General features: G+C 44.1%; 2 protein-coding genes across 3 annotated transcripts; both read right to left on the reverse strand.

Annotated features, from left to right (window-relative positions):
* Nucleotides 1-1,064: 1,064 nt before the first annotated feature.
* Nucleotides 1,065-4,484, reverse strand: LOC139911650 (uncharacterized). The gene is made up of 9 exons (XM_071899213.2): nt 4,480-4,484; nt 3,492-3,915; nt 3,291-3,403; nt 3,108-3,214; nt 2,788-2,962; nt 2,541-2,658; nt 2,372-2,451; nt 2,178-2,266; nt 1,065-1,906 (listed from the first exon to the last, which is right to left on the reverse strand). Exons 1-9 carry the CDS (start codon nt 4,482-4,484, stop codon nt 1,065-1,067), a joined length of 1,953 nt encoding a protein of 650 aa, XP_071755314.2.
* A 902-nt stretch (nt 4,485-5,386) lies between these two features.
* LOC139912079 (sodium-dependent lysophosphatidylcholine symporter 1-B-like) lies at nt 5,387-17,633 on the reverse strand. 2 transcript variants are annotated; one of them, XM_071899790.2, is made up of 14 exons: nt 17,459-17,633; nt 15,668-15,793; nt 14,587-14,711; nt 10,627-10,750; nt 10,445-10,523; nt 10,184-10,353; nt 9,890-9,980; nt 9,400-9,518; nt 9,194-9,277; nt 8,192-8,275; nt 7,969-8,081; nt 7,712-7,855; nt 7,120-7,296; nt 5,387-6,728 (listed from the first exon to the last, which is right to left on the reverse strand). In XM_071899790.2, the coding sequence occupies exons 1-14, from the start codon at nt 17,546-17,548 to the stop codon at nt 6,674-6,676; spliced, it is 1,581 nt and encodes a 526-aa protein (XP_071755891.1). In that variant the 5' UTR covers nt 17,549-17,633; the 3' UTR covers nt 5,387-6,673. The 2 variants fall into 2 exon arrangements, with proteins under 2 accessions (XP_071755891.1, XP_071755883.1); XM_071899782.2 differs by having other exon boundaries at nt 15,668-15,796.
* Between the last annotated feature and the right edge of the window lie 1,475 nt (nt 17,634-19,108).

Raw genomic sequence — 19,108 nt, forward strand, 5'->3', positions numbered from 1 at the left:
AACGTACAAAATCTTCAAATCTAGTTAAGAAATTAAGACTGGAAAAAGAACAGAATTTTGAAATGGAAAATGAGTAGAAACCCTGTCCAGAGTTTTAATTTAAATCAGTCAAAGATCAGACATGAATTGTCTATAGAGTATGAGTCAGGATAATGTAATTAAAGACCAAGACATGTCATTAAATTAAGTGAGTCGTTTAGTAATATACATACACGTTTTTTTTAAATCTTTCATGATAAAAAATCTTAAAACATTTGTCATGCATGTTTAGATGCATTTCAGCCCGATTGTAGTATTTGTCAATGTTATACTATACAAATATTGATAAGGCCATCAGAACATCAGTAATTTATCTGGGACAGGGTTGTTACAATTTTAGAAGTCATTGTGAGTCACAAACAGCATTGTCATTTTTGTATCATCATTTAATGTGTTTTATGTTTCAAATAAAACAAGTAAAATCCACACTTAAACAAGGACCAGCAAATGTAGTACAACTTGAGTACTGGACAATAATACACACACATTGCCTTTTAACCAGACATGTCTTCTTCAGGCAGTACATCTTAGGTTGAAACATGAGGCATGTTTCATTGTACCTAAGCAGAGCCAAGATTGTTGTTTTTTTATTTATCACATTTACTGATCCTTGCTGACTTGTGGGTCTTACTTTATTGAACTTGTTTTATTTGAAACACAAAGAAGCAGTGTAACCTGTAGCACAATGTTACAGTTGCTATACCACACTACTACATTCTTACTAGTTGACCAGGTGAGGAATGTCTTTGAAGTGTGATGCTGATATGTGTATTGTCCAACCTTTTGACTTTTTTTGAAAACCTAAACAGAGTCCAATGTAATTGTAATATTGTCCTTTGTAAATGGTGTGGCACCGGTTCCCATAATGGGTTTTCTTAGTCTGATGTTAGCCAAGTTATGGCATGAAGGAGAGACAGTTGACTGCTTTTCAGTGTTGTATATTTTTATTGAAATTGGTCAGTAGAATAGCCTACTGTGGTCTAGAATAGTCTTTAAACAGGGAGCACTGGCTCATCACACTAATACTACCTCCATGTGAAATACCAAGTCATCTCCCTACCATCCACTGCTCCTGCCTCTAACAGACCATCATCATCCTTCCACTCAATCTTAGAGACTATCATCTTCTCAGCCTCTTCACCTCTTCCTATGTACTTCTTTCTTTTTTCTTCCTCCTTACTTTCAGTTTCCGGTGGCTGCACCTTATCCTCTCTCCACGTCTTAATCAGCTGTGAGTTGACTTCTATTTCTGGCACCAATATTTGCTCCACCTCCTCCACCCCATGAGGTGGCTCTGCATCCTCCTGTGGATGGACCAGCTGCTTCTCATCAGAGACCTCACCTTCCCTTCCCTCTAACGCTCTCAGCTCTGATCCTTCTCTCTCAGATTCAATCTTGGATCCTGACTCTTCTTCCTCTCTCTCTAGAAACTCCTCTGTAACTATATACCCTGAACCATCTTCTCCAAACTCCTCTAAGTCCCTCACACCAGACGTTTCCCTCTCCTCCACAAACAGCCCACCTCTGAAACCCAATTTGTCTGACCCGGGTTCTTCTACCTCTTCAAGGGTAACCCTGCTTTCTTCTTCAAGCTGCTTCTCCTCCTCTTCCTCCTCCAAGTACGTGTAGCTTTGCTGGTCGTCATCACCATCATCATAATCATACTCTTCTTCATCAGTGTTATCCCACTGGTCCTCAGGACTGTGCAGCTCATCGATTTGGTGATTCATTTTGGTGTCAAACACCAGGATGTCTTCAAGCTCGCCCTCTCTTCTCATGCTGACCAGGGAGGGATTGACTGGAAGAAAGCCGTCTTCTGGTGTGTGTGGCTCATCTGAGACCAACATCGGCCCACTGCTGGCAGAGCCTAAGGAGACAGAACCAAATTAGAGAAGATATGACAAAAACAACAACATTTCCAGGAAAAACTTGGCAGTTTAGGGACTTGGGTAGTTTTATTTAACCCACAGCCAAAAGAAGAGAAGTAGACTGCTAGAGGGATGACATGTTAGTGGAAGTTAAAACCACCATAAAAACTTCGGCAACATATCTGAGTCGGAATACTGGATGCATAAATGTTACCATTGAAGATAAAATGGTCTGGCTAGTTATTCAGACAGGACAACATCATCACAAACCTTCCATCATGGCCCTCCGGGCTTTAGGGGTCACACATTGTGAATCACAGCATTCACATATGGAGTTGTCACCAGTAAGGGCCTTCCACCTATCATGGCAGAGGCACAAGTATGCTCATGCCCCTTGAAAAGAGCTGACAGAGAAGTAAATCATAGTCCAGGTATGGGAATTTATTAGTGGTGCTTAAGCACACCTGTTCTCTCTGTAGGTGCAGGATTTGTATGCAGGACTTGGGTCCTCTGACGTCACAAACAGTTTGCAGTGAATGTGGACCTAAAATAAAGACATTATCACTGTTACCAGTGATGTAAGACAGTGAAACAGACTAAATATTTAACAATTAGCAGGGAATCCTTGCTCACCTGGGTGTCGGGGTCAGCAGTGAACTGGAAGGCACTGAGGGAGAACCGCAGGGTCTTGTCCGTCCGAGGAGAGAGGAACCGAGCACCCCCTGGATCTCTCTGGCTCTCCAACAAACAGCTGTGGAGGACAACAGTATGATAGTGAACTTACGTCAGTTCATGGTAAGGTAATTGTGCCTCCAATCTAGGTCAGAACCCAAGGGTGAAACCACAACATTTTTAAAACATGACTGTCCTCAGTACACACCCAAAGTTGTCGATGATAGTGTACTTGAGGGATGACTTTGAGCCACTGAAAAGTGCAGCATAGCAGCTATTGATGTACAGCTTTCCTCCAGATGGTAGGTGTGGAGCAGAAACCTGGAAATTAACAGTCTGCCCAAGCTGGTACACCTGGGACTTTGCAGGCCTGGTCCATGAATCTAAGACAGTCCATTACAAAGTATCACATAATATGGACCCACCTCACAGATCTATTTGTTACAAGCATTTATCAAAGTTTTAAAACATTCTACTGAACCCTACAGTAACCCTTAACCACCACTGTCCAGAGGTCTTGATGCATACCATCCATCAGCTGGATTTGGAAGTCGTTCGGACGCCCCTTCAGCCTTTTACGCACAATAGCAGTTTGCCAGGTGGGACGCACAGCCAGCTGGTACACATGATGATACCTGGGCAGGATGGAGGTTTAGTAGGCAGTATCCTTCACACACAACATGCTGAAAACAAGTAATACACCAGTCTAACCTTTGAAATCGGCATTCAATGTTGACATCGATCCGATGCGCTCTGCTTGGGAACCGTTTTGACGAGGGCGCATAGTGGAGCACGAATTTATACACCAGATAACCAGGGGGCATCTGTCGGGAGGGGTCGCACCTTGTGATTTTCTAGGATCCAAGATGCAGGACAATTCAAAAGAACACATAACATCCATGGCAATCTTACCTCACGCTGGGCATCACACTCTGTCAAAGGATAAGTGAAGAGCAGGTCGCCATAGGGCCTGAGAACCCCGTTGCTTTTGCAGGTGCTGCCTAAGTTCAGCTCCTCGGCATTTGCGCCAAGACCATAGAAGGCCGTTTTGACCCGCAGGACAAAGTCAGACGTGGAGCAGGTTACAGAAACGTCTGGGAGGTAAGCAAAGTCCGACTGGATGTTTGCCTCAGGCCTTTCTGGACGCAGGAATCTAGGTTTTTCAGGTGTCGGAGATGGAAATGACTTTGTAGGTGCGGGTCGCAGCTCAGAGTTGAGTTGATGTGACGGGGTGTCGGTAGGAAACCTCTGGGCGGATTTTCTGTCGCCTGTTGTTGACAGGTTGATTGCGTCGGCGATGATTTTAGGAGCGCCCAGTTTGAAAACTTTTTTCCTTCTAACGGGATGTCGTGCAGATTCATTAGTAGGTCTATCTACTGCGGAGCTGGCTAGGCTAAGTGATACAACACTCCACAAAATGTAGAGACGCCACTTTGTTTTCATCGCAAGAGCCTGGTGTCCTTCTACCTGATTGTAGATCTGCGCGTCGGTCACAGCTGGAGATAATTAGTGGCGAGGCCTTGTTCTCAAACATGCAGGCTGCGGGCTTCCTCTAGCTTGATTTTAGCATCACTGGAAGGAACCCAGCACAGTTTAGTTAATATCTAAATGACACCAAAATTGGACATTTCCAGCAGAGGGAATCTTCCCGTTATTCCTATTTTGTCCTTTCTTTACAGAATAATTCATAACAAGTCATTTATTTAATCTAGTATTGACGTGATTGGGTGGGGTGAGATAATTCCGTTTGTTTCCAATACAGATTCACCAGTTTCAACCATTTTCTTGGATCAAGTGACAGTATCTTGATATAAAACAGATCACTCCCCTAGAACATAGACTTGCTTCAAGGAAATTCTAAAATTCTGATTTGCATTGGGAGCAAGTGAGATTATCTCACCCCATTTGAATTCTTTTTCCACTCATTTTAAGAAAAACAAGATTTCAAGAAGCAGTGGTAGACTACATGGCTTGCTACGATGAATCGTTTTTGTCTGAAGAGTGATACAGTCCACTGTCTACTGCAGGCCTGTGTCCCTGTGCACTGGATGTGAGCTCCTGTTCTTCCTGTTTCATGTGAGTCAGGATGTAGGCTAGTGCCTTACTAGTTGCAGTGATGTAATAAAAAGGTTGGTAAACCATGACCTCCAATCAGTGATCAGAGCAAGGTAGACATCCACCATTATAAACAAAATAAATAATATTTTCAGGAAATTTTCAGGAATTTGTTTTCTCTAAAAGACCCTGTCCTCATATATTAACTTAAACCAATTTGACACTACTCACAGTGATTTCTACGATAAATTTAGTGTCAGCAGTGAAATGACTCGTTTCTCTGTTTGCTATATTTAGTCCCAAATTACAATTTACAGTACATCAATTTGTCACTTTATTAATTTACATAACATTGATCATTGTCACATCATGGTCAAACTTAAGAAAGAAATATTAACAATTTACACTATATACAGCAAGATAAAACGCCAAGGAGTGAAGCATGTAAGCCAAGTGCTTTGTCACATTCAGTGCCATTTAAATGCCCGAAAAACAAAAAATGAGTTGAAAAATGTGGGTTGACTATATATTAAGATTTAGAGATTTATAGTGTAAACTTAATAATTTAAGAGAATAGGAACATTTGAAAGCTGACTAATAAATAATAAAGGCATCTAAAATGAGGAAAAATGTGTTGTGATATGTCTAATAATAGAAAACTTGGCTTGAGGCTGCTCTACTTGTGAGATGGAATACATTTATAACATCAGAACAAGTCGAGATTTATCTTTTTTTTTGATGCAAGAAGTTTTCCCCAGGACTTGAAAATCACTCACCATATAGGTCCATTCACAGATTGCTTATATATATACACACACACACACACACACACACACACACACACACACTGACATGCATGTCAACAGTATACCTACACAAACTGCTGCACACCCCCATATTCACATAGTTACAAATAACTTCATATTTAGATTTATCTGTTATAAATGTTAACAAATTAGTATACCATACACATTTTTATTAGAAAATTATAATCCCTTGGATTAATTAGTTAAAATAAATAATTACATAAAGCCTGTCTCTTCCCTTGGGAAGTGAGCAACATGCTTTTAGCTGAAATGACTTCAAAGTGTGGAGTCGACCTCTGTGTCAAGGCAAAGCACATTAGATTCAGAAATGGCTGTCAACCTTGATGGAGATAGCTTGGAGTTTTTTAAAGCACTTTCCCCAAAAGTTCATAAGGGAAACCATTTTCAGTAGCAAAAAAATAAACATCAATCAAATAACCAAATAAAGAATCTGGTTAAAAACAAGTTCAGCAGAAAATCTCAGTGCAACTAACTATACAAGATGTGTGGTTGTAAGGCAGTAATTCAGTTGACCTAGATGCATCACTGCCCCATTTGTGATGCCATGGAAACTTGCTCTTTCCCACCAGAAAATTCAAGTACATTTAGAATTGCCTTTATGTTAGCAGAACTTAACTGTATCCGGTATCTCTCATTTTCAGGAAACAACAACAACACCAAAACAAACATAAGCATAAATTTAGCACAGCTTCATACAACTCCAATCTAGATGGAATACGTTGCTGATATGCCCTAGTGTAAATAAGGGCTGATACCGTATATTTCCCTCAGAGGACCATCTGAATGGAAAGTATAAATAGTGCAGCTTTCCTCGGCTGACTTAAGACTCAGATTAGGTAACTTCCCATTCCAATCTTAGACTGCATGGGTAAAAGTCCAATCTTGTAAACAAGCAAACAAACATAAATGTACCACAAACCACAGGTGAAGGCCAATAGAAAATACTCAGGTGACACACAAGACGACAGCGGTTAGCCACTAGAGGGCCCCGTAATCCTGTGTGATCCGCTGGAGGAGGCCTGTTGTGTTCAGGTAGCGTCGGGCAGCCAGCCACAGTGCGGTCTGTGGTCTCTCCTCTGTTAGTCCAGCTGAACCCAAAACACACAAGGCCTGTCCAGCCCGCCTGGTGGTCTCGTCCCTCCTGCCAGCCTGTGCAAACACGCAAGACAGCGGTGGCCTTTTGGTTGGTTTCTCCTCCTCTTCCTCGCTCCGCTACACAACGCTCCCAAGCTCCGCAGAGTCCGACTCAGAATCCGCTTCAATGTCCCTGTTTCGAGATGGGAGAACAGCCAAGAGTCACACACAAAGGACTTGGCTTGCCCAAACAGGGCGCATAATACATGACAGTGACAGGGCAAAAACAGTTTGTTTGAGGATTTCATTTGAATTTAGCTCAGGTACAATCAGATGCCAGAATGGAACTGAATTTAGCATCTCGGTGTGAAGCTGTTGGACACCGGGCCTGTTACCTCCTTGGGGTGCTTATTGGCCTGTTTAGTAGGGGAGACAGCTCTGGTCATGCATGAGTCCTGCTGCGCAACAATAGGTGTCTGGCCTTGTTTGGTTACCCCAAATCAAGTATAAACCTCTGTGTTCTTGTGTGTGTGTGTGTGTGTGTGTACAAGTGCTTGTTTGTGTGTGCATTTGGCCTCACTCACAGCATCTCCTGCAGCAGTTTGCGGTTGCCCTGCCTCCTCTCCTCGTCGATGGGGTAGGACTTGAATATCAACAGTCCCAGAACAATAAGAGCCACCGGCACAGGAGAGACCAGCATCTTTAGGGTTAAAACGACCGCCTCGGGTTGTGAGCAGCCCCTGGTCACGTACCCGGCAAAGCTGCGCAAAAATGCGGAGAGAAGGAGGGAGGAGAAAAGAGAGCTGATGTGAGTACAGGTTGGCTTGATTATGAGTTGAAGGGATTATGCGATTGTTGGCCACATGACCACTGGACTGCTGGACTGTAAATGTGGAGCTAATCTCATACGCTGATCGTATAGACCAAGATAATCCTCACTCAAATACATTTCTTTCGCTCTAAGCTCCCAGTCCTGCAGAAGGAATTACAAATCTGAGTGCTGACAATGTCTTTTTAGGACGATGTCGATGATGAGCAGGAGGGAGAGGAAGAAGAAAGGTCGAATTGCATAGTACAGTAATGTATGATGAAGATTCAATTCTCACCACACACAGATGCCATTTGCGCTGGTTAATTGACACTTTTGTGAAATTAAATATAGATCAATCGACTCACTCTAAACTGAGGGTAGAGATGCCCAGGGACACTCCAGAGGCAAACTTGGTAAAGAACACATAGAAGGAGAAGAAGATGGCTTCATGACCGTGGATGTCTGGGTTCTGCACCTTGAAGTCATCCACCACATCTGGAAGCATTGACCTGAGAGGACAAACACAACGATGGAAAGATAAGGAACAATCACAAAAAAAAAAGCCCAAAAGTGATACATATAGAGACTCTGGGAGGGATTCGGAAGATAAACTAGGGCTCACCAGGGTAGGAGAAACGCTGCTGCCACACTCACACCTGCAGCCACTGACACCATGTAAGAGATGATCAGGTTGCTCTTGATGGAGACGATCAGGATCATGAAGGGCACCGCCCACTGTGGGGGGACAGAAGATTGTGATTGCATGACTTGAGAGAATCCATTCCACACCAGCACATCTTTGAAAGGATGCCTTGGTGCGCCAAAAGTAAGCGTCCTCTACTAACCGTGATGCCAATGTAAACTGCTGTCTTCTTCCCAAACCGAGTCAGGAACCACTGCCACCAAGGTATGGATAGAGTTCCCGACAGCTGGAAAGGAGAATGTCAGTATTACTTTCATTTATTATTTATTATCATCATGCAAGCTCACAGAATGAAAAAAACAACAACATATATATTTGTTTTCCATAGGAATCAATCTAAATTCTGTGCTAAGTGGATCTCATTAAGGATTGTGGAAAATGTGGGAACCGGAAAGGATAACCTGACCAATGGCGGAAAAGGTCATGGGATAAGGGCACAGTGTGCTCTATGGGGTCTTGACTTGCACCCTGCAGGGGGCGGACAACCTTTGACCTCCAGGGTCAACCAGTGTCAAATGACCGCACAAGAACAAGCTCAGGATTCAGCAGAGAAACAGCACATGATGACCAAAAGTGACCAAATACAGGGGAAATGTATTTCTTTTTTTCCAACTCCCACCTCTCCTAGTGTAACAGTTATCACTCTATTTTTTTTCCTTTTTTAATCAGAGGGAAAGGCGTTAGAGCAGAAAGCAGTGAGAGAATGATGGAAAGGAGGGGGAAACCAAAGCACCGTTCCCATGGCGGCGGTGAAGTATCGCCCGGGCAACAAAAGCTCCACTGTGTGCCTGTCTCTCCCTGGATCTCCTGCTATCGTGGAGCGAGAGTGTGGGCAGGGGACGGGTTCCCAGGGGCCCAAACAACACCTCCTCTCACCCTGAAAATCTGCCCTTTCAGCCCTGAGGCCATGCATCTCCTCGCGTGAGGAAAGCCCCCCAACTGACTGCCGGAAACCCCATACATCCTGAAGAGTTACTCTATGCCACAAGGAGAACTTAACAGGTTTTAATTATGTAGAGCAGAGAGGTATGGTAATGATGTCTGCTGATTGTACTGATGTCCTTCCCATTGTGTTCTGGGATTTTACTTGCAGGTCTACGGCACAGGAGGTATTGAGTTCCTCAGTGGAAATGGGAACACTCACCATAATGACCAAGAGGATATTCTGGAAGTCGTTCCTGTGGCCAAGGGCGTAGGTGATGAAAAGGGCAAAGTTACCCTCCAGTAGCTGTCAAAGACAGAGGAATAAAAGACATTTTAATCAAACGATAGGCACCCTTACATGTGAATTTCAGAAATTCATATTCATTTAGTATAAAATATAAAATAGATTATGAAATACAGTCTTACCATGAAGGCCAGAGAGGTGAAGAGGAAGCCCATGACCAGTTTGACGTACGGCCCGTGACCCATCACCAGCCTCATGCCCTGCCAGAAGGTGATGGGCTCTGACTTTATTCGCCCACTCTCTAGAACCCAGGAGGAGCAAAACAGAACAAAAATCAGTTTCACTGCACCCTCTGTCCCAAATACCAGCGGGAAATCTTTGCTGTGGAATCCAAAGCGGAATACTGAGCCATTATGTTCAGAAACAATTTTTATTTTGTATATTTTGTAGAGACATTTAGTGCCTGCCAGAATGTGGCCGTCTCATTCTTTTTTTGCAACAGAAAAGCCTCAACAATTTGAAGGGTGATGGCCGGGGGCAAACTATTTGCCGAGGACAACTGATACAGACTGATACTGATACTGATACTGAATTTAAAATATTTGAATAGAAATGTTCAAAACTTGCCATTGGGTAAATGGAAACTTGTCTTATTAGTTAATGGATTCTCACCTTCTCGCTCTCTCACACCCATAAATAAGATGGCGGCACAAAAGACATAGATGGCACAGATGACCCCTGAGGCGATCATGTAAGCCCGTTTCTATGAGGGGAGAAGACAGAAGAGGCAGCGTTAGCTCAGAATAACACACAGCCTTGTCAAACAAAACCAGCAATCCGATAGACCAAGAGACTAAATCACAACGTGTCCTCAGTCTCTCAAAGTACCTGAATGTATTAGCTGTATCTAACATTTACCAATATTTATCGTTTATGTGACACCAGCCAACAGACTCCAAGCCTCACCGTCTCATCCAGCGAGATGTGGGATACGTTGACCTCGGACCCCATTTGGGAAGAGTTCCCCTTGTCAAGGACATCGTACTCAGTGGGGAGACAGGGGGCGATGGCTCCACCCACTATCTGCCCCTGGATCGCCGTGCCAACCACGGTGCCCAGCACCTCCACCGTCATACCTGAGAACAACGCAGATGACGGAGCAGAGTGTCGGTGCACGAATGACAACATTAACGTAAAAAGCTCTTGATCGCAGGAGGCTCGACTTACGGTAAGCAGTGGCAGAGTCCCTCTCTTTCTGCTCCGTGCTGATGAACATGGTGAGGGCTGAGTAGGGCACATGGAAGCACTGCCAACACACACACACACACACAGAAACCACAGTGAGGTGTGTGTGTTTGATGACACCATAGGGAACACAGAATTGGAGAGTATCAACATGAGGTACTGACCGTCTGCAGTGACTGGAAGAGGCAGTAAAAGACCAGGTACCAGAAGACCTTCCCCTGCTCCACCGGAGGAACGCACCAGATCAGGAAGTAGCTCAGCACCGCAAGCGGAGTAGAAAAAAGGATCCTGGGAAGAAAGGGGTGGAGGATTGTTTAGGAGACAGAATGATACATTTTCAGTGTGCTGAATATATCGTCGCTGTCGGGTGAAAACATTGTATCTCCAAACTGTAAACCTTTCAGGAACTAAGAGAAACAGCTGACTACCACGTGTTTTTGGTTTTATCCAATGGGTTTTGAAAGGGTTTCAAAAGCGCAAGAGGTCGAAGAATTTTCTCAGCCCATAGAAGAACGTGCAATCCTTCAGTTGAAGTTAAAACATGAAACATTTTAGTTACAAGGTTTTCACATGTCAATGGTGATATGTTAATGTATCTGTATTGTAAAACAAACAGAGATATTCTCCATTTTTAGAGAGAATACTTTTCTTTTGGGTCACTACAGTTACAGACAGATTGGGGTTCACCTTATATTAGGAGGATGTTGCTGAATTGGTGCAATATTGTGTCATGTCTTTCTTCACTCCATGGTGGCAAAGTTTATGTACTTTACTGATAGTTATATTTACATCCAGGTGCCATGCTGGGGCGGGGCGTCCCAGTAGAAACAGCTTGCACAGTCCATTGATAGACCTTTCATACAAAAAGTGTGCCAGCCTTGCTCTCTGCTAAAGTTTGTTTAATGAATTCTGCCAACTGTTACTGTAGCTTAACCCCCCTTTTCATTTTTTTTCTTTTCTTACAGTCACTTTCTTTCCTACTCTCTCCCTGATGCTTTGTAAGCGGGTCTTTTGTGAATAATCCCCCTAATCCTGCCTTGTTAGAGCTTGTGTGTGGAGAATGGGCTCAGTCTGAACTGCACCGGGAGAGGAGGGTGGGCTGGCCTTACGGTGGAGCCACGCTGGCCCACCTCGCCCTCACCCCACTCTTTGCTCACAATCGCTCTATGGTTGAATCTCAACAAGGCTTTTCCTTAGCTCTGTATGTCCTCCGGCTGACCTCGCTCACAGCATTTGTTAAAGGCAGAGGTCTGAGTTTAGAAACTTCGCATTTCACTTTGTGTGAAATGGACAGAGGAAACAGGGGATCACGATAGACTGTGACCACCAGGCAGGTCCAAACCAGCTGTAATAGTCAATGATGGTCAATTTTATACAAGCCTCTCCATGTAGGAGCCAGACATGGGCTTTGCTGCAGGGCAGTGAAGAGAAACATGCATTGACTAAGACATTTCTGTGCCAGCAGGACACACTATCATTAACACAAACTAACAGGTTAAGAGCTGCAGTCTCTGAACTCATCCTCCACTCTTAAAGAGCTGTAAAAATGAAAAGCAAATATAACATAACAATGTCTAAGTCAATATTTTTTGCCTCTGCTTTGTTTTTGAGCTGACCCTCCCTGAGGGGCGCATCGTCTCACTAAACACACAGAGATGCTTGTTTATTGAACACGACACTTCTCCACTCATGCCTGGCTAGTCATTTGAAGCCCCCACCCTTCTTGTGTGACACACACGTGGAAATAAAAAAAAAAAAAGCCCTTGCGTCTCTCTCTATTGGCTGACTGAATCAGGTTAATGAGAGCTAAGAGGTTCATTTATCTGGAAATAGAGGTCAGATTGCATTTTGATTGGCTCTGTTTTGCACACTGATGCCATGGCTGATTACACACGGATCACAGATGCGTGTGCCACATTTGGAGGTCAGTAAGGCATTGGTAATGACCTTGATTCAAGTCACACACACACACACACACACACACATTATAAATGTTCATTTGTCAAGAAAACATCTGACAGAATGCATACTCTGAAATTTTTTTTTCGTCAATATGTGTTCCAAATAAAAACACATTTGCAAAAAAAAATAAAAAATACACAGATATACACAAACACATGGTAAAATGTGACAGTGTTTGTCAAACAGACAAGTCTCCTTCCCCTTTTTACAGTCTATGCTTCCCCACAACAATGAACTTCTGTCTATGTAAAATATTTTTCAGCCCATTTTAAAGAAATAGCAAGTCCTCAAATTCTGAGAACAGTTCTAACGACATAAATAATTCTAAAGACGTCCTTGTCTCTTGTTCATGGACGGACGGGACCTCATATGACAGCGAGTGGTTTAGCTTTGTTCAGGCCTAAAAGCCAAATCGGCTGTAGAGGAACATACACACACACACACACACACACACACACACACACACACACACACACACACACACACACACACACACACACACACACACACACACACACTGCCTCTGTATAACAATGACCTCTTTGACATTCTGCCAAGCATCAGGCCTCTTCTTGACCCAAGGTAACCTCTCTCCAATGCTACCAAGCCCCCTCCCAAACTGTCACTCTTGGAAATCACACACACACACACACGCTTCTCACACCCCTATTGGTCTGAAGCTCATGGTGTGTTGTGGGTTGGACCAATCCCAGCAGGAGAAGCCGGCAAATTCCCCACCCCCCACACACACACACAACATGCAGCTCATGCACAGCCGGCATTCTGCCTCGCATACCCAGACTAGATATGACTCTAATTTCCCGTGTGAAAATTGCTCGAAGAATATTTCGATCTGTCCTCGAGCAAATGAAAATAACCTAATCTCGTCCACAAGCAGCGGTTTCTAATCTACCCTTTCACTGATAATATCACATGCTTTCCCTCTCTCTCCTTTTCTCTCTCTCACACACATACACACACACACAGGGAGCCGTACCCCACCTCAACACTATCTGGTGTAGCTCAGCATATTATATAGCAGCGGTAGCTGAACTAAGTTTGGGGACCCCAGACTTAGGGATGGGGATCAGTGCTGCCCTTCAGTGTGCAGCGGCATACTGAGTTACATACATGGGTGAAAGGAAGCTTATTGGCCTGGTCATGTAAGGTGGTAGCGGTGGGGAATGCACAACATATCAAGGTAGTCTCTCTTTACAAACATACTTCCTCCATGAATTTGAATATCAACATAAGGCACCCATGTTATCTTGGTTATATGGTGATAAATGCAGTAGAGTATTTCTCAGACTAAACTAACATTTGAAAAAGCCTTTTTGCTTAGCTCATTCACCAACTCTTCTAAGTAATCTCAATCTAAAACCCACACTTTTCCTTGCTAAATTTCATGTGCATTTGTGCCACATATATAGCAAAGCAATGCTTCAATTAAAAAATGTATATACTTCAGTGTGCTTCATGATGAGGTCCCGGTGTCTTATGTGAGTGTTTGTTTTGAATGTTTTCAGGTTAATCCCGACCACTGATCACTTCAGCGAGATTTACCTCTTCACCATCTCTGCCCTCTGGCACCCACAGCCAAGCTTGAGAGTCCGTCTCCTGCCGGCTTAGCCAACAGCTTCTAGCTCTAGCAGCTTTTCCTGGAACTTTGCACAGTGCCAACTCACTACAAAAAGTGAACAACCTGGGTATTACATCCCATTACTAATGGAGTGTGCTGGAGTTAAAAGGCAGTCCTCATCTGCACCCAGGAAGAGGCGAGGACCAATTAAAAAAGACCAGTGCAATGAGATGGTTCAGCTGCTGTTTGCGTATTAACAGTGTAATTACTGTTGTAGCTTCAGTAGTTTGTGTCATACACAAACTGGTGCAGGCATAACATGCACTTGCTTTTGCACGCATTTCACACACTCACACAGACTACATTCACACATTATTGCCTCTTCTTCCTCACTTTTATCCACTTCCACCTTGTCATGGTTACTGTACCGTGAGCGCATGTGGTTCACATTTCCCAGAAAGATCCGCCTTTCAATATCCTATCGACTAATTTTTAAATGAGTTCCTCTCCCCCTTCCTATCAGCAAAACAACATGTAAACCCCACCTAAAACACATGTGCTGCTACGTTACGTGGACACCTACCAGGGCATCATGCGGCCAAAACGGGTCCATTTGGTCCGGCTCACTAGGAAACCCACTGTTGGGTCTGTCACTGCGTCCCAGGCCCGGCCCACAAACAGGATGATAGAGGCATAGAATGGATCCAGCTGTGAGGAGGAAAAGGAGGGAGTGAGCCCAACACATGGAACACGCCAAACACCGCCTCATACAGCACCACTGACTGGCCTTTGTGAAGGGTTCAAAAGGGCCGTGACACCACTGGTGGATTACATTTAGCAGAGAATATGTCTCAAATAGGACTTGGAGACATTTCAAGGCTATGTAAGTGCTTGGTATCCCACAGCGGCCAAATATGCAACACCGTAAATCATTTAAGAACAAAGTAGCATTCAAGACCGCTTCAATGATCTCATCCCCTGGGCTGAATGGCCTTTATTTAGGTTCCCACAGTGTACAGTGGATCTCGCTAATGCACTAACTAATTGAGCGACAAAGCAAAACAGTAGGAGTCTGGGTTAATGCGCTTGACTGGCTACTGCATGCTGGAGACTGTTAAAATGATACTCGACACTGGAGAGCGAGCACGAGCTTTGGCCTTGAACCTTATCAGTACGTACTAATTCCCAAATGAATGAACTCCCTTTTGAGGAATAGAGAATATGAAGGACACACTCTGACAGATTTTAGTTTTCTATTTCATCTGCCACTTATGGTTCATCTTACAAATCTTGCCAGTTATGCCAGTCTTTTTTGTTAATAACTATAACATAAATGCATTCATCAATACACAGGATAAGATGTTACTATCCCTTGTGCCATAATCCAAGGTGAGCATTCAAATAGAGGCCCAATTAGGAGTTTAACTACCATGCAAATAAGTGCCATATTCATCATCAGGCTATACTGTCATAAATCTACAAGACTATATGACAGGCAGCAACATTCACCATCTACCTACTCTAGCTTTCAGGATGAGTGAGTGTAGGCAAGTGCTCAAAGATATTCATAGTCTTTTGGATCAACTTTCTGGAACCTTTCTGGCCCGAACCCTGTGATTCGACTATCCTGGTGTTCCCCTTTTTCTGAAGCTCTATTCAGTCACCTGGGCCACATCCAGCAGGTAGATCTGGAGGAAGAAGCCCAGAGCGCTGCCGGTGATCTGGTAGGGAGCCCCGCCGATGGCATAGCACAGTTTATTGCACACCGACAGACGGCTTCTCTGGTCCCTCTGCTGCAAGAGAGGGAGAGGGGAGAAGGAGAGGGAGAGGGAGAGGGGAGGGAGAGAAGACGAGCAGAGAAGATAAGAGGCTGTTGTGTTATTATGGGCCGTAGAGATATGCAGCGGATCGGATTTGTGATTCACTTATGGCTGACAGCTCTGAACAGCTTGTGCGTCTGAAAATAAAAATGCTCACATTCCAAAGGGAGCTATGAATTAATGTGAAGAGATGTGAGCAGTGGTGCGCTGTGTGATCACACTGTCATCGCTCTTCACTGCACTCTACAGTTTATCTCATCTCTGCTTTGTGCCTTAATTACCCTCCTCTATCCCACACTGTCCAAAACATCCTGGCTGCCTCGCCGACGTGGCCCTGAGACCCAAAGTCATTCTCTGTTAAACAACCTGTTACAGTGAGGGACGGAGATTGGCCAACTCTCCTCACCCCACTGCTCAGAATGTCAGATTAGAAACAAATCCCCTGCGACGGTGCGATCTGGCCCTACACTCCGCTTAGGAAGTGGTGTGAGAATGTTAGGTCACTTTAGTTCACACACACACACACAACCCACATCATAAAACTCCGCCTGGCTCGAGCGCAGCCATTGGCTCTGGCAATAGGATGTTGTAGGTAGTGTGACATTTCAGGCTGAGCAGCCAACAGTCAGCAGACAGTCAGGAGTCTGATCACATCCTGCAGCCCACAGCCAATCAGCTGTATCGCTTTGATGATGTCACCCAGTGGGGTTTATACAGCCAGTTTCAAATCCACACAGACAACTGCAGCATCTCCTGATGTTGAAAGGAGAGCTCTGCCTTATCAGAAAATTGGCTGCTGCTTTGAGGAAAAGATGATGGCAGGGATGATCAGGGATCATCATCATATTGTCTCCTTATCTCCGTTCATCCACACCCACGCCCACTAAGTCCACTGTGTCCCACAGGACAGGCACCACTCAGGTGATCATCTAAAACTTCAGGAATGCAGCCTGTAGGCGTCCTTTAACGGCTGGTAAGGAAAATCCTATACAGTGTAAAGCAATAGCACAGCAAAAATTGTACTGCAGGTGGTTAAGGTGGTGGTGTATTGCACCTCTGTGTTAGGCAGGTTGAATACACTGATGTTCAGAAGCAGCTGAACAGCTCCATATGCATGAAGAGACTTATTAACTGAGCAAGCCATGATAAAATATTACAATATGACAGTAATGGAGATAATAAAATAATAGCATGCAAAGGCTTAACTGTCAGCTTTGTTTAACACATTATAGCGCGTCAGTCAACTAGTTTATTTCACAAGACGGAGCAGTTTCAGCACATTATTTTAAGGGGCAGCTTTAATTAAGACGTGGCCCCTTTAAAACAGGAAACGTGGTATGAGCGAACAGCTGCCTGTAGACAGATGGACAAGCCGGGTGAAATTCAAACCCCGTAGACCACGATGTGAGCGGTGTGAAACCGATTCAGTGGATGTAATCTGTGGTTCGGCTGCACAATTACGCCAAAACCAAATTCAGATTGGCTCCTAGCACCTGAAAACTGCCGAGTATTAAGGTGCGCCCCCGAACCCCCCAAAACATCCCAGAGGAAATCCATCAATAGGGGTAACACACAAATCCAAATCCATTTCGTTATAATAACCACCGAAATTAATTATTAAAGCCTTTCACTTACCTTTGATATTTTGATTCCATCTGCGCTTATCGGTTTAACTGGTAATAAACTTGTCACCGCGTATTGCTCGGCGCCCTCTCCTCTCGCCATCGCCTAATTTGCTTTCAAGACGATGAGAGAGTTAAGATGTTTTTCGATGTGAGGAATATTTCTCAGAGCTAAAGAAGCCGGTTCAGAGCGTGTCTGCGTCCTCTCCGCTTGTCTATTCTCCACTTCGGCTCCCTCCGTGCCTCCCCTGCTCATTCATCCTCCGTACTACGCCTCCGACGTCATTTAACCCCTTCAATGTCACTGTGCTGACGTTGACACTTGCAGCGCTGAACACATGCTGCCTTCAAGTGCTGTCGGAATTGTCGCGATTGCCAGTTGAGCGCGCGCGAAGTGGTAAAAAGTGGTAGCCAAAAATGTGATTGGAAAAATCACCTTTAGGGCGGAGAACATAGAAGCATCCGCCATCAATTATTGTCAATCAATAATTGTTGGCAAAAGCGATGTATTACACTGTATTTCCCTGATGAATCAATTAAAACATTGATTACTCAATCTGCCGCTGCAGCACAAAGTAGCTCTTTGACAGATGATTTCTGAAATGAATCAACAGCCACCAAAAAGCTACATTTATTAGGATACAGGACACATTTTGGTATGCCTATTATATATCAAGCCAAAGGCACTTGGACGCGCAACAATCGAGTTTAATTTCAAGTTTAGTTTAGTTTCAATTTCGGAGCTTACGAGAAGCCCTTAAAGGCAGCAAAAGACACGCCACCCAAAGCAACGCCGCATTTAAACGACCTGCTAAAACGAGACTCGTGCTGGTTTGGTGACTCAGAGCAGGAAGGGTTCTCTATCTCTCTATCGCTGCTTTGGGAGACTTTTTTCTGTGTGTGTATCTGCCAGAGTCGTGAGCTGGGAATCATCTATCTGGTCTATCTGGGTGGAGTGCAGTTCCGAGATATTGAGCTTCAAAGATTTGGCATCTGTTATGTGCTTTCTATTTTTTTTTTTTAAGTAGGCAATTTAACCCCAAAAGCTCACACACACACACACACACACACACACACACACACACACACACACACACAGAGTAGCTTAAAGTGGATGACGGTTATTAGCCCCCCCCCCTTCTCCCCCTCTCCTCTGCCGACATACAGCCAGGCAGCTGCAGTTAAACATTATTATATTATTATAGTTGCAGGCTATCTGAAGTGACTGACACATAGCAGCAGCTGTGTGCACCACTTGATGGAGAACCAGTCTATGCAAATGACATGCAAATGAACCAGGGGGTAAAACCAGAACAACAGCAGTCTACTTTTTAACACCATCTGCGAGGCTGTCAGTTTCCTTTGGAGGTTGAGGAAACCACTATAATGTCTCTGCTATATCATCGCTGTAACTTTCAGAAACTCCTGTAGCTCGGGTGTTACGGCTTTCTTGATCCCCTCTCCTCATTTTGAGCTTTCAATCAGTGTCACAGTTACAGTTAAACTGGTTGTCAGCGTTTAAAACTAGCCCTTCTAAAAGAAGGTGCCAGTAAAAGTAGCCTGTATACTATACACTGTGGACAGTATATCAAGATTAGTGAAGTGGAGAGAGGGAGGCTCAGCTTGCTGTCTATTCCTGAGTCTGGCATTTAGTTCCCACCCT

The sequence above is a fragment of the Centroberyx gerrardi genome, chromosome 17, assembly GCF_048128805.1.
Source record: "Centroberyx gerrardi isolate f3 chromosome 17, fCenGer3.hap1.cur.20231027, whole genome shotgun sequence".
NCBI lineage: Eukaryota > Metazoa > Chordata > Actinopteri > Beryciformes > Berycidae > Centroberyx > Centroberyx gerrardi.